The 23,580-nt window shown below is 42.7% G+C and overlaps 1 protein-coding gene across 2 annotated transcripts in view; it reads left to right on the top strand.

Moving 5' to 3' along the window:
• The window catches only part of LOC139387182 (adenylate cyclase type 1-like), a 53,130-nt gene extending 30,017 nt beyond the window's left edge, over positions 1 to 23,113 (top strand). Inside the window, exons 5-19 of one of the 2 annotated variants that reach the window (XM_071133246.1) lie at positions 4,420 to 4,547; positions 6,599 to 6,757; positions 6,944 to 7,085; positions 9,172 to 9,327; positions 14,758 to 14,952; positions 15,132 to 15,229; positions 16,895 to 16,979; positions 17,642 to 17,731; positions 18,120 to 18,394; positions 19,513 to 19,642; positions 20,079 to 20,195; positions 20,917 to 21,063; positions 21,150 to 21,248; positions 21,383 to 21,622; positions 21,780 to 23,113. In XM_071133246.1, coding sequence (XP_070989347.1) covers positions 4,420 to 4,547; positions 6,599 to 6,757; positions 6,944 to 7,085; positions 9,172 to 9,327; positions 14,758 to 14,952; positions 15,132 to 15,229; positions 16,895 to 16,979; positions 17,642 to 17,731; positions 18,120 to 18,394; positions 19,513 to 19,642; positions 20,079 to 20,195; positions 20,917 to 21,063; positions 21,150 to 21,248; positions 21,383 to 21,622; positions 21,780 to 22,217 — 2,499 coding nt within the window. In that variant the 3' untranslated portion in view covers positions 22,218 to 23,113. Of the gene's footprint in view, positions 1 to 4,419; positions 4,548 to 6,598; positions 6,758 to 6,943; positions 7,086 to 9,171; positions 9,328 to 14,718; positions 14,953 to 15,131; positions 15,230 to 16,894; positions 16,980 to 17,641; positions 17,732 to 18,119; positions 18,395 to 19,512; positions 19,643 to 20,078; positions 20,196 to 20,916; positions 21,064 to 21,149; positions 21,249 to 21,382; positions 21,623 to 21,779 lie in introns of both variants that reach the window. The other variant, XM_071133245.1, reaches the window with a different exon arrangement.
• The last annotated feature ends 467 nt before the right edge of the window (positions 23,114 to 23,580 follow it).

Genomic DNA, 23,580 nt, shown 5'->3' with positions numbered 1-23,580 from the left:
ACCTATTGCAACTCACATACCGCCCCAACAGATCCACAGATGACGCTATCTCTATTGCACTCCACACTGGCCTCTCCCACCTGGATATGAGGAACACACGTTGCCAGAGGAAGGCCGAAAAACTGCCGAAGACCCCAGCCACCCAAAGCCAAGGACTGTTCACTCTGTTACCGCACAGCAAGCGGTACCAGAGCACCAAGTCTAAGACCAAGACCGACCAGGCTCCTTAACACCAAGACCAAAAGGCTCCTTAACAGTTAACCCAATGAGTCCCACCGTATTGCTGGTGCATTTTGTACTTCTAACCCCTTTCAAACATGTTGTGTTTGAGCTACAGACTTCTGTTGTAGCTCAAACACACAATTTGTCTAGTTCTTCTGCATCCATAGATACCAACCATTAGTATCTTTGATTAACGGGGGCCGAGCTAGAGCTGTGTTTGTCAGGCACGGGCGGATCCCGAAGGAGAAAAACATGTTTTTCTCTAAGATGCTCACAACAGTTGTTAGAAGGTAAGGGCTTCTTCTAAATACAAGATTATTGGTAATCCCAGGACATAGTGTCTATAATTCTGTAATAAGCTCACATAGTTGTTGTCAAACTCCAAACTCCACACAGTTAACGCTGACTAGTTGGATATTCATTTCCCAGTGAGCAAAACATTTCTCTAATTACAGAGTTCATATAAATTCCTTTTGATCAGGTTTTTGCTATGACTTACCTTTTTTAAAATTTACATTTGTCAATAAAACTCATGAATGGAACTGTTTTTGTCAAATTATTTTGTGTTATACTGGTTGTCCTGAAAAGAAAATGGTAAAACACTTAATTGTGAGTTGAAATATAAGTCAGATAAATGAAAAGCTGATTTTTGCTAGGATCTCGGGACTGATAATGTCTACCCGGACTATTTGCATTGACCCTTTTTTGCACCGACTCTATGCACACTCACTGGACTCTACACACACACACACACACACACACACACACACATACACACACACACACACACACACACACACACATACACACACACACACACACACACACACACACACACACACACTACCTATGCTCATACACACAAAACACACATACACATACATATTGACGCCACACATATTCACATTTATACACTCTTCACATACACTGCTGCTACTCTGTTTATTATCTATCCTGATTGCCTAGTCACTTTTACCCTTACCTACACATGTACATACTACCTCAACTACCTCGTACCCCTGCACATTGACTGGGTACCCCTGGTATATAGCCTCGTTATTGTTGTCTATTATGCTACTATTTTCTATTTTTATTTGCTAATTGACTTACTTTTTAAGTGCACTATTGGGGAAGGGCTTGTAGTAAGCATTTCACAGTCAAGTCTACACCGGTTGTGTTCGGTGCATGTGACAAATATAATGTGATTTGATTTATGATGAATTATGATTTTGTCCGTTAGACGAATCAGAGTTTTTCCACATTATTTTCATCATTCATTATTGCTGCTAAGCTCATATCAAAACAGAGAATTTCCTTTTTTTTTGTTTATCTTTAAAGACAGTATCTGACTTGAAAGAAATATGCCTCAGTGCCACTCAGCGATAACAAAGCGTGTGCAACCTGTAGGTACAATTATGGAAAGTAAAACCATATTTTACGCAGCTAACAAGCTCTCTCAATTCAATTAAATTCAAGGGGCTTTCTCTCTCTGTCTGTCTGTCTGTCTGTCTGTCTGTCTGTCTGTCTGTCTGTCTGTCTCTCTCTCTCTCTGTCTGTCTGTCTGTCTGTCTGTCTGTCTGTCTGTCTGTCTGTCTGTCTGTCTGTCTGTCTGTCTGTCTGTCTGTCTGTCTGTCTGTCTCTCTCTCTCTCTCTCTGTCTGTCTGTCTGTCTGTCTGTCTGTCTGTCTGTCTGTCTGTCTGTCTGTCTGTCTGTCTGTCTGTCTGTCTGTCTGTCTGTCTGCCTGTCTGTCTGTCTGTCTGTCTGTCTGGCTCTCTCTCCCTCATTGAACACAAATAGACTTGAATGTTAGAAATAGAGCTTCCATCTCCACGTTCTTCTTCTGAGTTTTTTTTGTTCACATGCTCTGCTCAGCCCACGATCACATCCCTTCCATGGAAAAACAATGGGAGCTGGGATATTGTATTGCCCCTAGCACCCCAGCCCCCACCCCTAGTTCAGCTAGCTCACAGTGATGTCTGTGGCTCACAGATCCTTAATGATGGGTTAGACATCCACCGCACCTTTCATCCCAGAACAGAGCACAGCTTCACATCATGCCAGGCAGCCAGGCAGGCAGCCAGGCGGTGTGACTCACCAACAAACGTCTACAACACTGATCATATGATATGATGGAGTGGGGACTCTTGTGGTTCTGCGCTTAGAAGCATTTCCTTACTTAAGTTGGAATTGCACTGTACAGTACATCTTGCAATAAACTGTATGTTCACGTTAGTGTGTACTTCACACACAGTAGCCTACATTATACTACATTGATGATACTAGTTGGAGTGGAGACTGTTTTTATCTGTTTTCATTTGATGACATTTTATATCAAATCAAATCAAATGTTATTTGTCACATGCGCCGAATACAACAGGCATTACACCTTACAGTGAAATGCTTACTTTACAAGCCCTTAACCAACAATGCAGTTTTAAGAAACTACCTAAAAAAAAGTACGAAATATATAAGAATTGTGTGCTGTGCAGAACATGATGCAATATACAGTATGTTCACATTAGTGTGTACATCACGCACAGTAGCCTACCGAATGTGTAGTACCCCTATAAATGAAGTACAACTTATAAAGGCTTTATATAGCATACATAAAGGATTCATAAGGACTACATAAATGCTTCACAAATCATCTATAAACATATGGGATACTCTACAAAGGGTGTATAAAGTGCGACATGAAATCAAATTGTATTTATATAGCACGTTGATACAACACATGCATTTCAAGGTTCTTAACAAATGAAATGAAAGGCATAAGGACTTAACAATTCTAACTGTAGAATGAATTGCAAAATGTGACACATGTATGTTTACAGACCATTTATAGATTATGACATATGTATATTTAAAGACCTAGTATGACATATGCTTATAGATGATTTGTGAAGCATATATGTGGTGCTTATGAAGCCTTTATGTATGCTATAAAAAGCCTTTATAAATTGTACTCTGTTTAAAGTGGGACCGGATAGGTCATAGTGTATTTGCACATTAGTGCATATTGTATATGGATATAAGACCCAATTCAGATGCACAGATTTTCATACAGTATGTTAACATACAGCATGTTCCCTGAATGGCTTGCAGTGGTTCTTAATCCTGGTCCTGGGGACACAAATGGGTGCACTACACACCTGATTCAAATCCTCAAAGTTTGATGATGAGTTGATCATTTGAATTAGCTGTGTAGTGCTTGGGAAAAAACAAAACGTGCACCCCTTTGGGTCCCCAGGACCAGGATTAAGAACCACTGGTTTAGGGGAATGGATATTAGATAGGGAGGGGTTGAATATGAGATAGAGGGCACCAGGCAATCTAACATCGTAGGTCTGGCATACTGCTCTGAATATTAGAAAGCTTATGTGTATACACAGTGGCCAGTTTATTAGGTACACCCACATAGTACCGGATCGGACCCCCCTTTGCCTCCAGAACCGCCTGAATTCTTTGGGGCATGGAAACATTGCTGAATTGGTTTCAATTGAGCAACCAGTACACCACTGCCAGTAGCCTGTACCGTTAACACCAGGCAGGATGGGGCCATGGACTCATGCTGCTTACGCCACATCCTGACTCTGCCATCTGCATGACACAACAGGAACCGGGATTTGTCGGACCAGGCAATGTTTTTCCACTCCTCAGTTGTCCAGTGTTGGTGATCGCATGCACACTGGAGCCGCTTCTTGTTTTTAGCTGATAGGAGTGGAACCCGGTGTTGTCGTCTGCTGCAATAGCCCATCCGTGACAAGGATCGACGAGTTGTGCGTTCAGAGATGTTGTTCTGCACACCACTGGAGCTCTCCGTTATTTGCCTGTTTGTGGCCTGCCTGTTAGCTTACACGATTCTTGCAATTCTCCTTCAACCTCTCACCAAAGAGCTGTTTTCTCCAAAGGACGTCCGCTGGCTGGATGTTTTTTGTTTGTCGCACCATTCTCAGTAAAAGCTAGACACTGTCGTGTGTGAAAAGCCCAGGAGGCTGGCCGACTCTGAGATACTGGAACCGGCGTGCCTGGCATTGACAATCATACCACGCTCAAAGTCACACGTTTTGCCCATTACAACATTCAATCGAACAGTAACTGAATGCCTCTATGCCTGTCTGCCTGCTTTATATAGCCCTCTTTCTCTACTCTCTCTCTCTCTCTCTCTCTACACCCGTCTCTGTCTCTGATTGACAGGAGAACCACTGTAGGCGTATAAAGATCCTGGGAGACTGTTACTACTGTGTGTCAGGTCTGACCCAGCCCAAGACTGACCACGCTCACTGCTGCGTGGAGATGGGCCTGGACATGATCGACACCATCACGTGAGTCTATAGGTTTCTGGTAAACACTCACTCAGTCATTGCTAGCACCTTGGAGCGTAGCGCTGCAGCATTTGTCTCTCCATGACGTCCTGTTCTTGGCCAGGTCCCGGGCTGATGTGATGTGATGTCCCAGGTTGTATGGGTCGTCCATGGTTACCACGTCACCTGTCTGCTAAATGAACTAGTGTAGCACACAGCCATTTGGCATAGCCAGATCAGGACCTAACATAAGGACAACTCAGAGAATGCTATTCTGTTCTTCTGAAATTGTCACGCCCTGACCTTAGTTCCTTTTTTATGTCTCCATTTTAGTTTGGTCAGGGCGTGAGTTGGGGTGGGCATTCTATGTGTTGTTCTATGTTTTTTTGTTTTGTGTTGCTGCACCTTACAGGACTGTTTCGTTTTCGTTTCACTCACTGTGTTATTTTGTTTAGTGTTTCTGTTCTAATAAAATAACATGAACACTTACCACGCTGCGCATTGGTCCGATCCTTCATACTCCTCGTCAGAAGAGGAGGAAAACCGTTACTGAAATAGACTTCATTTTCTTCATATCATGCTTCTTTAGACCTGTCTAAAATAAATAATGGAGCTATTGTGAAGGTGTAGGCTGTATTACATGGGTTTATTAGACTTTAAAAATGTAGCTGTTCAAGAGGTCTGCATCAGTGTCTTGTAGGCTGTGTGTGGAAGCCTGGGGGATGTGTTTACATAATTAACGGTCAATTACCATGAGACCAACATTTTGTGACTGCCACAGCCCTAGATACAGGCACATTGAGTTGTGATGGACAACATATCACATAGCTCTGTATGGCTCTATGGAATGAGCCTGCTGCATGGCTTTCAGCCATTATATTGATTCATTTGGTTTGACCAAGGATAAAGGCCCAACTGAAGACTGGGGATATTTTTGCTATTCTCTATTCTTCTCATCTAAACCACAGTGGTTCAAGTGAGTCCAGGCTGAAGGATTCCTTAGTGTGATTGTCAATGGCTGCTATGAATACATGTCAAGACTGCAGATAGAGTTGAGAGTGGAATCTCATTTGAGGGCGCGGGAATGGAAATGTATTTGGATGCTTCCTTATGAAGCGTGAAAGTGTTTGTCTCATTTGCATGTCCTGCACAATTTGGAGAAAGAAAAAAGAGCTCAACACTTCAAAAAGCTTTATCCCATCCCGTATTAAATGCACGGCCATGGACTTGGTCTTATATGGCTCTATGTGCACAAGGCCACACAGGATGTCAGTATTCATAAACAGACAATATAGGACTATACACAGACACATAGAGCTACAATGCACAATGAAAACACATGCCTTTCTATGTTAACGGTAGATTCATATGCATATTCATTTATATTCCCATTGGTGGACTAGTATAGCATTTTGCCCTGTTTATTTTAGAGTCTAAAGATTGCTCTTAAATCTCACCCTGCTCCCTCCATACGGGTGGAATTTTCCTCTGTCTGCACTCTTACATTATTAAAAAAAGTAAAAAATAGTTTAGAATCCGGAGTAGCAACCATTTTGTCCTTCTGGCTTATCTCCCCAGAACATGTACTTTTTCCTCCAGAGAGAGAGAGAGAGAGAGAGAGAGAGAGAGAGAGAGAGAGAGAGAGAGAGAGAGAGAGAGAGAGAGAGAGAGAGAGAGAGAGAGAGAGAGAGAGAGAGAGAGAGAGAGAGAGAGAGAGAGAGAGAGAGAGAGAGAGAGAGAGAGAGAGAGGTTAGAACTCAGCTGTCTGGCCTTTCTATATTATTAGGTGAAGAGGAGCAGCACCATTTATCATGGAAGAATAACATTTGTGGAATTTATGACATAAGGCAATAAATTATTTGTATACAGGAATGCTATAGTACACACAAACATCTACTCGTATGCACACACTCACACACACATGAATGCAGGCACACTTAGGGACTTGGCACTTGGCTGGCAGGCAGGTACACACGTACGTACGCACACACACACATACACACACAATCACACACACATACACACAGTATCAATGTTTTAATATTGTAATTACTCTCCTCGTGCACCTGCAGGTCGGTAGCGGAGGCCACCGAGGTGAATCTGAACATGCGTGTGGGTCTCCACACGGGCCGGGTGCTGTGTGGGGTCCTGGGACTGAGGAAGTGGCAGTATGACGTGTGGTCCAACGATGTCACACTGGCTAACGTGATGGAGGCAGGGGGACTGCCTGGGTTAGTACCAGTTACCACCATGCCAAAATCTACTGTCCCAACATCACACACAACAACTTCACACACAACACAGACTGTGAGCAGCACCTCTGGAGCAATTAGGGATTAAGTACCTTGCTCTAAAGCACAATGACAGTAGGTAGCACCACATGAGGCTGACTGTTTGTGTTTCTCCTTCTCCACCAGGAAGGTCCACATCACCAAGGCGACCCTGGACTCCCTGAATGGAGACTATGAGGTTGAACCAGGCAACGGTCATGAGAGAAATGCCTTCCTCCTCAAACACCAGATCGAGACCTTCTTCATTGTGCCAACTCACCGACGGAAGGTGTGTTTGTGTCTGCGTACGTGTGTGTGCTTGTGTGTCTGGGTGCGTGCATGTGTGTGTGTGTGTGTGTGTGTGTGTGTGTGTGTGTGTGTGTGTGTGTGTGTGTGTGTGTGTGTGTGTGTGTGTGTGTGTGTGTGTGTGTGTGTGTGTACAGTATGTGGGATCTCCTGCATGGGAGTGTATATGTGTGTGTAGGATTAGAGGTGTTTGTATGTGTGTGTGAGGATGAGTGTTTATGTGTGTTTACATTATGAAGCAAAGTAGAAATAGACACATTTTAGGACACAGATCTCATTTGGTCTTATAGTAGTTAACTTAGGTTCAGTGATGACATCTGTGGAACATGAAGTAAGTCTACTCGCAGTTGTCTAGCCATTAGGATTCCTGGTTTTTACCCAGGCAGCCCGGGTTCAACTCCCGGTATGGGAACTCGCATTTTGGGCAGCAGGTAGCCTAGCGGTTAGAGCATTGGGCCAGTAACCGAAAGGTCGATAGTTGTAATCCCTGAGCCGACAAGGTGAAACATCTGTCGATTTGCCCTTGAGCAAGGCACTTAACCCTAATTGCTCTAAGGTCGTCACTGATAATGACTGACCCTGTCCGTGACCACACTGTCTGAGGGTGTCTCAGGGGGAGTTGGGATATGCAAAAAAATATATTTCTAATTCACACGTACGTATCAATTGTACATTTGTGAAATAGGACAAATATAAGCAACCACCAAATTATTACTAAATTATTATACTAGCATTCTTAGTTGGACTAGGAAACACAGTATGGGACATAACCTTGGGCATACTTGAACATGCTTGGATATACAGTACTCGACATAACATTGGAAATACTTGGAAATATATACATGAACTGCACATAACTTTGGCATACTGTACATGGACAGATGCAGTAAGACTGCCAGAAGTTAGGATAGATAGTCAATTTTACATCCAGATTTAAAAAAGACTTAACCTCTCATTAGCCTGCATTTTCATCTTAATAGGTCTGGAAAGACAGTATTTTAGTGCTGTATAAGAGTAGGCCTACATGTTCCATATGCTGTGTGTATACTAGAAAGTGTTTGGTACGTTTTCATTGAGTTGTCACTCCCTCACGTTGGTAGGGTTGTTCAGATGAGATGGGTTCCCTTACAGTCTCGCTGATGTTCTGTAAGTGCTGTTATTGTGTAGTGGAAACTTCTAGGAGCAACAACGGCTCAGCCACGAAGTGGTAGGCCACACAAGCTCACAGAACGGGCCCGCTGAGTGCTGAAGTGCGTAAAGATGGTCTGTTCTCGGTGGCAACACTCACTACGGAGTTCCAAACTGCCTCTGTAAGCAACGTCAGCACAAGACTGTTCGTCGGGATCTATCTATCTCCTCACCTGCTATCTCCTTCTCCTACCCTACCCTCGTCTTGCAGACTTTATTAGGTCTGGAGAGAGGATCTGACTTCCGGATGCCTGACGCCTGTGTATTTATTATATGCTGCTTGGCTATTCCAATGGTACACTGTAAAGAAATGAACAATGCACAGTCTGGTGAGGTGCTGAGACTGCTGACTAGCGGAAGATAAATGAAACAGTCAAGGCTCTTCAGCCGAAGCGTTGGCTAATAAATCTACAAGGAAGGAGAGATGAGTGCACAACTTTTCTTTAGCAATTGTGCACTGTTATCCACCAGGTTTCACATGATGTAAAAGTGTATGTATGTGGATCCTTACATGAACCTTTACAGCAGTGTCACCGTGTCTCAGAGGGCCGTTCAACCACCCTGTCTTTTTCTACTCTCCTCCTCTGTGAGTGGTGGGACCCTTGACTAAGGTTGTGGCCCAAATGACTCTCCATGAAGTCCACCACGTTTCAACAAGTGCACTAAATAGGAAATAGGGTGCCTTTTAAGACACAGATTTGGTTAATCCTCTTAATAGACGCACCGACAACTCTACTTCATCTAAGAGAGAAAAGAGACGCCACAGTTGTGTGTTTGTGTTTGTGTTCTGTAATCTGGGTTGAAACCATATCTACTGAAGTGTATCTCCTGTATCATAGTGTGTATCTTAACACCTGCTCTCACTGCTTGTTTGTTGACAGATATTTCCAGGATTGATTCTTTCGGATATAAAACCTGCCAAAAAGATGAAGTTTAAGACGGTGTGCTACTTGCTGGTGCAGCTCATGCACTGTAGGAAGATGTTCAAGGCCGAGATACCTTTCTCAAACGCCATGAACTGTGAGGATGGTGACAAGGTAAGGGCTTTCTGTGTTTGTGTTATGTAAGGGAGTGTAGAGACAGAGAAGTTGTATGTGTGTGTATACATGAAATGTGTTTTTGTGTGTACATGAGTGTGTATTGTGTTAGGGAATGTAGAAACAGGGAGAGGCGTTGTATGCGCATGTGTGTGTTGACATAGCACACACGTGTGTGTGTGCGTGCAAGTGTGTGCGAGCGTGCATGTGTGTGTGGGGGGAATGTGTGTGTGTCCTCGATGAGGAGTCCCAGCCACCTAGACTTAGTTGACCTTCATCAGATTACTTTCAAATCCTGTGGTAATCTGGCTAAGTGTCAGTGTGTTTACTTGACCTGCTATTCTTGTGAAGAAATCCTGAGGTCTGGCTACAGTTCAACTCTGGCTCAGGGTATTTAAATGCAGATGCTCAGGGTATTTAAATGCAGATGCTCAGGGTATTTAAATGCAGATGGACAGGGTATTTAAATGCAGATGCTCAGGGTATTTAAATGCAGATGGACAGGGTATTTAAATGCAGATGGACAGGGTATTTAAATGCAGATGCTCAGGGTATTTAAATGCAGATGGACAGGGTATTTAAATGCAGATGGACAGGGTATTTAAATGCAGATGCTCAGGGTATTTAAATGCAGATGCTCAGGGTATTTAAATGCAGATGGACAGGGTATTTAAACGCAGATGGCCAGGGGATTTAAATGCAGATGGACAGAGGATTTAAATGCAGATGGACAGGGTATTTAAATGCAGATGGACAGGGTATTGAAATGCAGATAATCAGGGTATTGAAATGCAGATACTCAAGGTATTGAAATGCAGATAATCAGGGTATTGAAATGCAGATAATCAGGGTATTGAAATGCAGATAATCAGGGTATTGAAATGCAGATAATCAGGGTATTGAAATGCAGATGCTCAGGGTATTGAAATGCAGATAATCAGGGTATTGAAATGCAGATAATCAGGGTATTGAAATGCAGATAATCAGGGTATTGAAATGCAGATAATCAGGGTATTGAAATGCAGATAATCAGGGTATTGAAATGCAGATAATCAGGGTATTGAAATGCAGATAATCAGGGTATTGAAATGCAGATAATCAGGGTATTGAAATGCAGATGCTCAGGGTATTTAAATGCAGATGCTCAGGTCTGTGTGGGTGTGTGTGGAAAAAGGAGGAGAACCAAATGAATATTGCACTTTCAGATAAAAGCATAAAACTTGGTACACTCACCTACCTCTATGTGGTTACACTTATGTAATATGTCATAGAGCTGTGACTATGTAAAGTTCATGCGATCATCTCTAACAGTTTGAAACTGTTTCCATTTGCTTCGTGATAACCCTGGATGAAAACATGTAGACATAGACAAGACAATACACAGGAGAGGAAAATGACAAAGTGTAAATATACTCGACACAGAATGAAAGATTAGGATTCAGGCCACACACAAACTCTCTCTCCAGGTTGTTGGAAATGACACAGACTTGGGGAGAGAAATAGAGAGAGAGAGAGATAGAGGGTGACAGGAGAGGAGGAAGGAGAGAAAGGATGAGTATGCTCAGAGCAGGCGTGGGTGTATGATGTGATGACTGTCCTATGCTCCCCAGACCATCTCCAAACGATTGGGTCATATGTAGAAGTTCACATCCTCTGGGGAATATATTACAGTGGGAGATAGAGAGAGGAAGATAGAGAGAGAGAGACAAATAGAGAGAGAGAGAGACAAAGCAAGAGAAAGAGTGGGAGATAGAGGAAGAAACTGAAGAGAGAGACTAGAGAGAGAGAAAGACGGCTTTTAACATAGACATATAAATACTCATTAGCATAATTAATGCACACACACCTCCGAAACAACCAACAAAAAGTGAGAGGTGTTAAAGGATGAAGGATGATGAGGATGAAGTCAATGGGGTGTGTGTTAACCTTCTGCAACATTCGTCATTCACTCTGTCACCCCCCTGCCACTCTCTCCAGCCTCTCCTTGCCTACCCACTGGCTCTCACACTGTGATACTGTGGTACAGCTCAATGGCTTTCTGCCTTCATCCAGGAAGACTCACTCGTCCCAAATGGCACCCTATTCCCTATATAGTGCACTATGAAGGGAATAGGTTGCCATCTGGGATGTATCCTCCTTCTCTCTGGTGTTAAATCACTGCTTCTGCTCTGCTGCCCCACATAATAATGATATTTACTTCCTATGGACACTTAAGAAAAAGGGTGTTTAATTGGGTCAGAGAATAAATGTTAGCTGTAGAGGGAATAATGAATGTTAGCTGTAGAGGGAATAATGAATGTTAGCTGTAGAGGGAATAATGAATGTTAGCTGTAGAGGGAATAATGAATGTTAGCTGTAGAGGGAATAATGAATGTTAACTGTAGAGGAAACAATGACTGTTAACTGTAGAGGGAACAATGACTGTTAACTGAACTGTAGAGGGAACAATTAATGTTAACTGTAGAGGGAACAATGAATGTTAACTGAACTGTAGAGGGAACACTGAATGTTAACTGAACTGTCTAGGGAACAATGAATGTTAACTGAAGAGGGAACAATGAATGTTAGCTGTAGAGAGAACTATGACTGTTAACTGAACTGTAGAGGGAACATTGAATGTTAACTGTAGAGGGAATAATGAATGTTAACTGTAGAGGGAACAATGAATGTTAACTGAACTGTACAGGGAACAAAGAATGCTAACTGAACTGTAGAGGGAACAATGAATGTTAACTGAACTGTAGAGGGAACAATGAATGCTAACTGAACTGTAGAGGGAACAATGAATGTTAACTGAACTGTAGAGGGAACAATGAATGTTAACTGAACTGTAGAGGGAACAATGAATGCTAACTGAACTGTAGAGGGAACAATGAATGTTAACTGAACTGTAGAGGGAACAATGGATGTTAACTGAACTGTAGAGGGAACAATGAATGTTAACTGAACTGTAGAGGGAACAATGAATGTTAACTGTAGAGGGAACAATGAGTGTTAACTGAACTTTAGAGGGAACAATGAATGTTAACTGAACTGTAGAGGGAACAATGAATGTTAACTGAACTGTAGAGGGAACAATGAATGTTAACTGTAGAGGGAACAATGAGTGTTAACTGAACTTTAGAGGGAACAATGAATGTTAACTGAACTGTAGAGGGAACAATGAATGTTAACTGAACTGTAGAGGGAACAATGAATGTTCACTGTAGAGGGAACAATGAATGTTAACTGAACTGTAGAGGGAACAATGAGTGTTAACTGAACTTTAGAGGGAACAATGAATGTTAACTTAACTGTAGAGGGAACAATAAATGTTCACTGTAGAGGGAACAATGAATGTTAACTGAACTGTAGAGGGAACACTGAATGTTAACTGAACTGTAGAGGGAACAATGAATGTAAAGTGAAGAGGGAACAATGAATGTTAGCTGTAGAGAGAACTATTACTGTTAACTGAACTGTAGAGGGAACAATGAATGTTAACTGTAGAGGGAACAATAACTGTTAACCTGTTATGGCTACAATCCTGATACCGGGATCGATATGACAACTACCAGTGAAAATAGAGGGCTCCAAATTCAAACCACAGAAATCTCATAATTACAATTCCTAAAACATACATGTGTCTTATATCATTTTAAAGCTATTCTCGTTGTTAATCCCACCAAAGTGTCCGATTACAAATAAGCTTTTCAGCGAAAGCACTACAAACGATTATGTTTGGTCTCCACATAACCACAATAAGCACAGCCATTTTCCAGCAAAATATAGCATTCACAAAAACCAGAAATAAAGATAAAATTAATGACTAACCTTGAAATATCTTCATCAGATGACACTCTTAGGACTTCATGTTACACAATACATGCATGTTTTGTTTGATAAAGTTCATATTTATATTGAAAAATCTGAGTTTACATTGGCGCGTTAGATTCACTCGTTCCAAAAACATCAAGTGATTTTGCATAGCCACATCATTCAACTGTCACGCGGGACTAGGTGGGTGAAGGAATCAAGCGCAGAGAGTTCCAGTTGTGAAAAGTGCTCTTTAATACGGCACACACAAATGAGAAGCCCAACAACACAGGGCGCGGACAACAAAGTGACTACCCAAAAACACAGGGTGCCAAGTTCTGAAAATATATCCACCTCTACCTAAAACGCACACACGTAACATAAAGACAATCCCGCACAGAACAAGGGTGGGTACACATACTTAAAATAGGGAAGCTCATTAAGCCATACAACAGAACACAGGTGAAACTAATAAGACAAAACAAACAGACAAACTAAAAAGGGATCGGTGGCGGCTAGTAGGAAGGTGACGATGACCGCCAGCACCATGCAATAATCTGAGACGGCGCTCAAAAGTAAAAACACCACAGCCGCAAAGATGGCGTCAACATAAACAAAAAATTACATGATAAATATTCCCTTACCTTTGATGATATACATCAGAAAGCACTCCAGGCATTCCAGGTCCACAATAAATGTTTGTTTTGTTCCGAAAATGTCCGTTATTTATGTCCAAATACCTACAATGAATGTTAACTGAACTGTAGAGGGAACAATGAATGTTAACTGAACTGTAGAGGGAACAATGAATGTTAACTGTAGAGGGAACAATGAATGCTAACTGAACTGTAGAGGGAACAATGAATGTTAACTGTAGAGGGAACAATGAATGTTAACTGAACTGTAGATGGAACAATGAATGTTAACTGTAGAGGGAACAATGAATGTTAACTGAACTGTAGATGGAACAATGAATGTTAACTGTAGAGGGAACAATTGATTTTTGTTTGTTGTGTGAAGTTAAGCATTTATTAAGTTGATGTCAGTTATTGACAAATGTGAAGTCAAGTCAACCACAATGATTGACTTTGTTTCATTGGCCTTTTTGAATACAATTAGAACAAATCTCTTCTTACTCCATGGTCAATATTGTTGTTGAATGGTTTGTGATATATCTGCTAAATAGGGTTGTCACAATACCAGTAACGCGATACTCAAACGTATCGTGGCAAGGAAACAAAACAATGAGGAAGATTTAATTTCTTGAGTAAAATATCCCTAATGTTTGAAACAAACATTATTATGTTGTCCTCCAGAGTCTTTTTTCTTAAAAAACACCTACAGCACAGAATATTTGACTTAAAGTAGGTTTTTAAGGTCCAAAGACCTTCAGTTTTGTGTTTTATTTTTTGACATGGAAAATCAAATATTGCGATATTGCGATACTGGTATCGTCACAACCCTACCTACATGCAGTTAGATATAAACTTTCTCTACCCCGCAGTGATCCTCAACAATAGACAGTAAAAGCCCCGTAGTATTTTTCCTCCAAGCTCCATTGTTTTGAACAGCTGGTATCAAACCCTCTGAACGTAGTTAAGTCAGGACTCCGTTTCCCACAATGCTGTGCCACAGCGGAGGGCCCTGCGGACGGCTCCAGATAAACTGCGGAACCGGACTTCGGTGTCAGCTAACGTGAGCCAGGCCAGCCCGGGCACGCGGGTCAACCGCTACATTGGTCGTCTGATCGAGGCGAGGCAGACAGAGTCGGACACAGCTGACCTCAACTTCCTTACACTCATGTACAAGTGCTCTGAGCGCGAGCAGAGGGTGAGTTACTGTACTGCACTTACAACACACATGTACACACACACACAACTGCACACTCTGCAACACAATAAATAAAATTACTTTTGAATCGGACTCTTTCATAGACATTGCATCCATGTCTGCATAATTCCTTGTTTTGCATATATCTGAGCCATCCCTCTCTCTGGTTTCTCTGACAGTACCACCAGCTACATGATGAGTACTTCTCCAGCGCTGTTGTCCTCTCTCTAATCCTAGCTGCCTTGTTCGGCCTTGTCTACTTTCTCATCATCCCACAGTATGTATTAGATTATTAGAGGATATCATCCTACCACAATATGTATTAGATTATTAGAGGATATCATCCTACCACAGTATGTATTAGATTATTAGAGGATATCATCCTACCACAGTATGTATTAGATTATTAGAGGATATCATCCTACCACAGTATGTATTAGATTATTACAGGATATCATCCTACCACAGTATGTATTAGATTATTAGAGGATATCATCCTACCACAGTATGTATTAGATTATTAGAGGATATCATCCTACCACAGTATGTATTAGATTATTACAGGATATCATCCTACCACAGTATGTATTAGATTATTAGAGGATATCATCCTACCACAGTATGTATTAGATTATTACAGGATATCATCCTACCACAGTATGTATTAGATTATTAGAGGATATCATCCTACCACAGTATGTATTAGATTATTACAGGATATCATCCTACCACAGTATGTATTCGATTATTAGAGGATATCATCCTACCACAATATGTATTAGATTATTACAGGATATCATCCTACCACAGTATGTATTAGATTATTACAGGATATCATCCTACCACAGTATGTATTAGATTATTAGAGGTGTCATCCTACTCCTCTATTCTCTCAGTATGCATTACATTTTTAGAGGATATCTGACAGCAACTCATTCTGTAGCTCTCTCTCTCTCTCTCTCTCTCTCTCTCTCTCTCTCTCTCTCTCTCTCTCTCTTTCACTCTCTCCCTCGATCTCTCTCTTTCATTTTACTATATGATGTCTGACAGCAACACACTCTCTCTGTAGCTCTCTCTGTAGCTCTCTCTGTAGCTCTCTCTGTAGCTCTCCGTAGCTCTCTCTGTAGCTCTCTGTTGCTCTCTCTATAGCTCTCTCTGTAGCTCTCTCTGTAGCTCTCCCTGTAGCTCTCTCCGTAGCTCTCTCTGTAGCTCTCTGTAGCTCTCTCTGTAGCTCTCTCTGCAGCTCTCTCTCTGTGTCTCTCTCTCTGTATCGCTCTGCAGCTTTGCAGCTCTCTCTGTATCTTTCTCTGTATCACTCTGTATCTTTCTCTTTATCTCTCTCTGTAGCTCTCTCTGTAGCTCTCTCTCTGTATATCTCTCTGCAGCTCCCTCTGCAGCTCTCTCTTTCCCACTTTCATTTTATTGTATGATTTATTTATTTTTGTGACCAAATGTTTATTTATTTTGCCTTTTTTTATGGGCGGGTGGGGAGTGGGTATTACTGGTACAATATAGAAATTCATATAATTTTATATTCAGTTCATATTCACCTGTGGGCTGCTACTCAAGAAGAGAAAACTTTTTTAAAAAGGTACATAAATACAAAGTATTGATCATTATGACCATATTACAGAGTTAACTAATAATAATAATACATTTAGTATGTAAAGGAAAATAAACAAAAAGAAGTGAGCCTCCACACCTAACCTCCCGTCCCCCAACCCCACCCCTTCCCACCCCTCTAGCAACTAGAGTTGCTTGCCATTCACCCCCCCCCCCCCCCCCCGCAGAACACACTATATCTTTCTCTTCTCTTTGGTTCTGCTGCCTTTTCAGTTGACTTCCACAGGCTCTGTCCACTAACTCTCCCCCTTCTTCTTCTCCTCTCTCTCTCCCCTCTTTCTTCCACTCTATTCCTCCTCTCTCCTGCTTCTGTCACCAGGGGAACAGTGGTTCTGGTCCTACTGGTCACCTGCATCTGTTTCCTAGTAGTTTGTATCATGTACCTGCATGTCACTAAATTACAGGTAAATGCCTGCTTGATGCCTTGGTCACCATCTGATTTAACATGTCGTTCTTTTACTTATTCACTTACTCACTTTTTTGACTGGCTCATTAGCTGTAAGTAGTTTTCCTTTGGCAGGTCAATTGGCCACGAGAAACTCTTGGCTCAAGCTATAAATAATTTGTCGTAAGTTGGTGCTGGTAAATTTAATTTAGCAAATATAAAACATTTCAGCTTAAATAGGCAAATATTCAATTATATTTTCATAAGTAGTCTATAATGGGAATCTGGTGTATGTATATTGATGTCAATGGCCTTCAGAAAACTTTGCAAATCACACTCAGTTTTCCTTCAAACTCAATGCTAAGTCTATTAATTTCAGCTTTCGTTGAGGTTGACAGTTTTACTTTTTCCGACTTTCCCAATCCCCTCAGCTAATATTATACAAATGTAATGTATTTTCAAATTCAAATTCTTACCAGTCTCCCTCACCTTTCCTCCTTAATCTCTTTCTCTCTCTGTGTCTATCCCCTCTCTCTCTCCTTAATCTCTCTCTCTCTCTCTCTCTCTCTCTCTCTCTCTCTCTCTCTCTCTCTCTCTCTCTCTCTCTCTCTCTCTCTCTCTCTCTCTCTCTCTCCTTAATCTCTCTCTCTCAATCTCTCTCTCTCAATCTCTCTCTCTCAGTGTTTTCCAGGGTGCCTCACTATTCAGATCCGTACTGTTCTGTGTGTTCTCATAGTGCTCTTAATCTATGCTGTAGCCCAGGCCTGTGTGGTAAGTAGGGTTAACAACATGGCACTAAACCACCTAGACTCATTATATTCATTGCAGTACTCTTGAACACATGAATGTAAATGTCATGTCAATCAAATATGCAAAGAACCAACCTTTGAATTACTGCTCGAGAGGTATTAACATTTGCCACCTCTCCTCTCCTCTCCTCTCCTCTCCTCTCCTCTCCTCTCCTCTATACTCCTCTCCTCTCCTCTCCTCTCCTCTCCTCTCCTCTCCTCTCCTCTCCTCTCCTCTCCTCTCTACTCCTCTCTTCTCTTCTCCTCTCCTTTCCTCTCCTCTCCTCTATACTCCTCTCTTCTCTTCTCCTTTCCTCTCCTCTCCTCTATACTCCTCTCCTCTCCTCTCCTCTCCTATGTTTTTCTCCCAGGTGGGCTGCATGCCGTGGCTGTGGGGTAGTCCCCACCACTCCAACAGCTCCATTGTCAACATGGATACAGCAGGCCCGCTACGCAGCTTCAACCGTACTTTGATGGAGCTGCCATGTGACGGTGCCCGCTACGCTTTCTTGTCATGCGTTGTGGGCACGCTGACACTGGCGCTCTTCCTGCGCGTATCCTGGATGCCAAAGATGGCACTGTTGCTCCTCCTGGGGGTGCTGTATGTCACTGTGCTGGAGCTCAGCGGATTCAGACGCACCGCAAGGTAAGAGAGAAGACAGAACATACACACACACTGTCAGGTGAAAGAGAGGATACACACATTTACTAGGGATGTGTATCTTTCCCTTTCAAGATGAATCGATACGTATCTAGATACATGGGCTCTGATACGATACAGGAACAATGCATTTTAGTTTGAAATGATTCGGTGCGATTCGGTTTGATTCAAGAACGATTCCATGCAATTTGTTGTTGCATAAACACATTCATTTTCCATTCTCCATATAAAAATCATCATATAAAACAGATTTTTTTTAAAGCAAAACTACAAAGACGATTGCTGATGGTGAACCCGAACAATCAAAATGAAATCAATTGTAAGCCCCGTTCAGCAGGTGGGATATAGCCACATGAGAGTTGGGTCTCCATTAGTTTCCTTTTATTCTGGTAAAACACCATTTTCAACAGTGAACAGATAACAATAACCTATCAAATGACACAGGTTGTCACATAACTAATAAAGCCTAATACCACACATGCCATTTTAGCATTTGAATGCTGAAGGTGTCGCTCAGATTTGCTAAATCAGAAACAGGCCGCCTTCCTCCTGACGATGGTCAGGGCGCGAAGCTGGCACAGTGTACAGTTTGACCAGGCTACTGATATTCCATAGGGTTGTTCTCGGCATTCGAAATGACATGTAGATCAATGACTGTCAACACAGTCAACACAACACACTGAAGAAGAGGACACATCAGTTGACACAAAATATGAGGTATTTTCGGAAGGTAAAAATAAACTAATTAAAGAATGGGATTCCCCGATTCATAACATTTGAATCGTTTTTCTGACTGATGCATACCACATTTGGATTGGTTTGGGATCCATACTAAACATAACATTTGACTGACATCAAAGTTGGTTCTCACAAAGTGGGGGTTCTTTCCACATCCCCCTTGTGAAGTTGTACAGCCCACTGTATTTATCTGGTCACCCACTCCCCCTTTTATTACTGAATTGGTACCGTCCTACAGTATCATGTTGCTGACGTCTCAGTTGGTCTATCCACAGCTCCCCACTTCCCCTATTAATTTATGATGTGGTACAGTCTAACTGTGTACCTACTTATATTGCTGACTTCTCTGTTGGTTTGTCCCACAGTGGGGGGTCTAATCTCCAGATCCGGGGATATGAGCCCATCCTATCCCTGCTGCTGTTCACCAGTGCCCTGGCCCTCCACTCCAGACAACTGGACCTCAAACTACGACTGGATTTTCTTTGGGCCACACAGGTGTGTGTTTGTGTGTGTGTCACTGTGTGTAACAGCCAGGCTATTGGCTGTTAAAGCTGCGGGCAGAGTGGTGGTGTCTGATATTGGAATGTTAGTTACGATAGGACAACGATAGGTCTCTAGTAGGGGCTGGCTTTCGGTTGGGACCATAGAGATCCTATTACATTGCTATATAATATTATAATTCTTAATTCTATGGTTTGGAACTTATAGCTATTGATTCTACCTAGTGCTCCTTGTCCATAACGTTGGCTGTTACCAGCACCTCAGTCCTGGAGTACATTTAGAGCTTTTACTGACACCTTATGGTAAGAACCTTGAACTGCAGGCTTGATTTGTACTGTGGGGTGAATGTAATGTTCCAGTTTTATTCAAATTAGTATATGGTATTTGTTCGTGCGTGGGTGCGTGCGTGCGTGTGTGTGTGCATTGTCAGGCAGAGGAGGAGAGGGATGGCATGGAGAAGGTCAAGCTGGACAACAGGCGGATTCTTTTCAACCTGCTTCCTGCTCACGTGGCTCAACACTTCCTCCTGTCCAACCCCAGAAACATGGTGAGTCCTATGGACGGACGGACGGACAGGCAGCTAGACGGACAGACAGAGGCAGGCAGACAGACAGAGGCAGGCAGACAGACAGAGGCAGGCAGACAGACAGACAGCATTGATGTTTCATAAAGGATAGAACATTTTGAACTTTTTGGCCTAGATGCCAAGCGTCTGGAGGAAACCTGGCACCATCCCTACGGTGAAGCATGTTGGTGGCAGCATCATGATGTGTGGATGTTTTTCAGCAGCAGGGATTGGGAGACTAGTCAGGATTGAGCGAAAGATGAAAGGAGCAAAGTACAGAGAGATAAAACCTGCTCCAGAGCGCTCAGGAACATAGACTGGGGCAAAGGTTTACCTTCCAACAGGACAACGACCCTAAGCACACAGACAAGACAACACAAAAGTGTCTTCATAACAAGTCTCTGAATGTCTGTAATCGGCGCCAAAGGTGCTTCAACAAAGTACTGAGTAAAGGGTCTGAATACTTATGTAAATTTAATATTTCAGTTTTTTATTTGTAATACATTTGCAAACATTTCTAAAAACCTGTTTTTGCTTTGTCATTATAGGGTATTTTGTGTAGATTGATGAGGGGAAAAAATTATTGAATCAATTTTAGAATAAGGCTGTAACGTAACAAAATGTGGAAAAAAGTAAAGGTGTCTGAATACTTTCCGAATGCACTGTATGTATGGCCTAAGGGTGATTATCTGTTCTCCTATAGGATCTGTATTACCAGTCCTATGCCCAAGTCGGAGTGCTGTTTGCTTCCATCCCCAACTTCAATGACTTCTACATTGAGCTGGATGGGAACAACATGGGAGTAGAGTGTCTGAGACTACTCAATGAAATCATCGCTGATTTTGACGAGGTGAGGCCCTTTCGGCTGCTACTTAACTGGGAGAATGTGTTCCATTCTTCTGTGTATGGCTGTGAATCTTGTTTCTTTTTCCTCAGCTCATGGATAAAGATTGCTATAAGGACATTGAGAAGATCAAAACCATTGGCAGCACGTATATGGCAGCTGTGGGTCTAGTCCCCACCATCGGAACAAAGGTGTGTTGTGTGTGTGTGTGTGTGTGTATGCTTGCACATGTTTGATAAATAAATAAAAAATATGAATATAACAAGGACAATGAATGAATGTGATTATGACATACAGTATATATATTCTTACTTCCTTTCTACAGGACAAAAGATCTGTCTATGATCACCTGAGCACAGTTGCAGACTATGCTATTGAGATGTTTGATGTGCTGGATGAAATCAACTACCAGTCATACAACGACTTTGTCTTGAGAGTGGGTATCAACGTGGGTCCGGTGGTGGCGGGGGTGATCGGGGCCAGGAGACCTCAGTATGATATCTGGGGGAACACAGTGAACGTGGCCAGTCGCATGGACAGCACCGGAGTCCCTGGCAAGATACAGGTACCGTATTAAATTAGGAGTTATGTTTGAGGCTTGAGGATTGGCCCGGAGTAGATTGGTGTTGGTGAGTAAATCTATCTGTATGACAGTGGTTTAACCTCTCTCTCTCTCCCTCCCTGTCTCTCTTTCTCTCGCGCTCCCTCCTTTTCTCCCCCAGGTAACAGAGGATGTGTACCGTATCCTGGGGGATAACTATGACCTGGTGTGCCGGGGGAAGGTTAGCGTGAAGGGTAAGGGTGAGATGCTCACCTATTTCCTGGAGGGCAAGGTCCACAGCGCGGGCTGCGCCACCACCTCCTCCGTGGTGCGCTCTGCCAGCCTGAACCGCCGTGCCCACTCCTGCGGCAAGGCCAGCGTTCCCACCAAACTGGGCAGTGTCAACTCTGTCGCCAGCTTTACAGTTCGCGCCAGCATGGTTAGCCTCGGTGGCACGGGTAACAGCAGCTCTAGCCCCAGTGTCAATGTCAGTATCCACCCCATGCCATGCTTGCCCTCACCCTGTGTGCCCACACTGGGAGAGGAGGATGAAGAAGAGGAGACAGATGTAGATGTGGGAGGAGTGGTGGTGGAACGGGTGAAAGAATTGGCTGTGTAGGGAGGTGGAGAGAAGAAGTGCCGCACTGTTGTAAACTTGAGTTCCAGACCTCCCCGTCCTGGGCTATCACATCCGTCAGGAGTCACTGGGGGTACCACTAAAGATTGAACCAGGGTCTCCTGTGGGTAAATGGTACACTGGGATACTGGGACAGCCCACTGCACAATGGCGGGATGCTCCTCGAGGAGTTACCTGTCTCTGAGGATGGTCAGACTGGACAACTGGACAATCACGCCTAGGATGGCTGCACGATAAAATCACGCAGACTTGATTGAGTTTGTTGTTACATAAATAGTGACTTGCCACTGTTTGCAACCAAACACAATCAACTGAAGATTTCCGGCTACCAGCATTGGAACATCAGGCTCCTGGTGACATGACCAGAAGTATGAGTGAGTGTGGCAGCCAGGTGATAGTGTGTTGTCCCTCTGTGTGTGTACACTCCCAACAGGGGGACATGCACAAAGCACAGCCCAGTATTATCAACCTAAAAAGACATCACTTTTTATGTCTTCTTCTCTGATTATGCCAAGGATTCATTCCATCCTTCAAGGTGTAATAGGCTAGTTTTCGTGTACTGTAAATACGGTATGCATGCATGTGTGTATTCATACACAAGTATTTATATGTGTGTATGCATGTGGGTGTTCGACCTTAAATCCTAAATGAAATAGCACAAATACACATTTTTATACATTCAAAAAGTCTCAAAAGGCTTTTGACACAACGTCTTTAGTAGTGCATGACCTGTTAGTGCTGGTCTGGACTGGTCTGGTTTCCTGTCGAGTGTAAACCAAAGCAATGAGCTCCTCTAACATCCTGTTGTTTAGTACTTCGTCCTTCACAAAAGGAGCACTACTGCCGTCTAGGTTTCTGGCTTTTTAGAGCAAGTCATGGTCAGGGGGGGGGTCAAACACTCAATAGTCAAGATATATGGTTTACTGCATATGACATATTTTAAGTCTCATGGATCCAAACAAATAATCATGGCTGTTTGGTAAGACTGTTTAGAACCAGAATGGTCTGGTTTTACATAAGGGTAAGTCACTTAGTGTTACATTTCTAATGTAGGGAACCAGGTGCAACACACACACAGTCAGACATAGCTTTGTTTGCATCCATGAACTTGTCGAGTTGTGTATTGATCAAGGCTTGTTATTCGTCCATTGCTCTGCCCTGATAGGGATTATGTGTGGGGGTGTGTGTCCTGTGCCGGCTATACACGCAGCAGGCTGTAGCCAAGGCTTTGAAGGGACAGGGAGGTCGGTAAAATAGGCATTGGGTAAGGTGCGTTGGCTTTGACCCACAGTGCGATGCCCTCATCCTTGAGTCCCCGATGTAGGCTATAGAACTTTAGTTAATG

Source organism: Oncorhynchus clarkii, chromosome 28, assembly GCF_045791955.1.
Source record: "Oncorhynchus clarkii lewisi isolate Uvic-CL-2024 chromosome 28, UVic_Ocla_1.0, whole genome shotgun sequence".
Taxonomy (NCBI): Eukaryota; Metazoa; Chordata; class Actinopteri; order Salmoniformes; family Salmonidae; genus Oncorhynchus; species Oncorhynchus clarkii.
The sequence above is the reverse complement of the archived record's forward strand: the minus strand, read 5'-3'. Positions and strand labels throughout refer to the sequence as shown.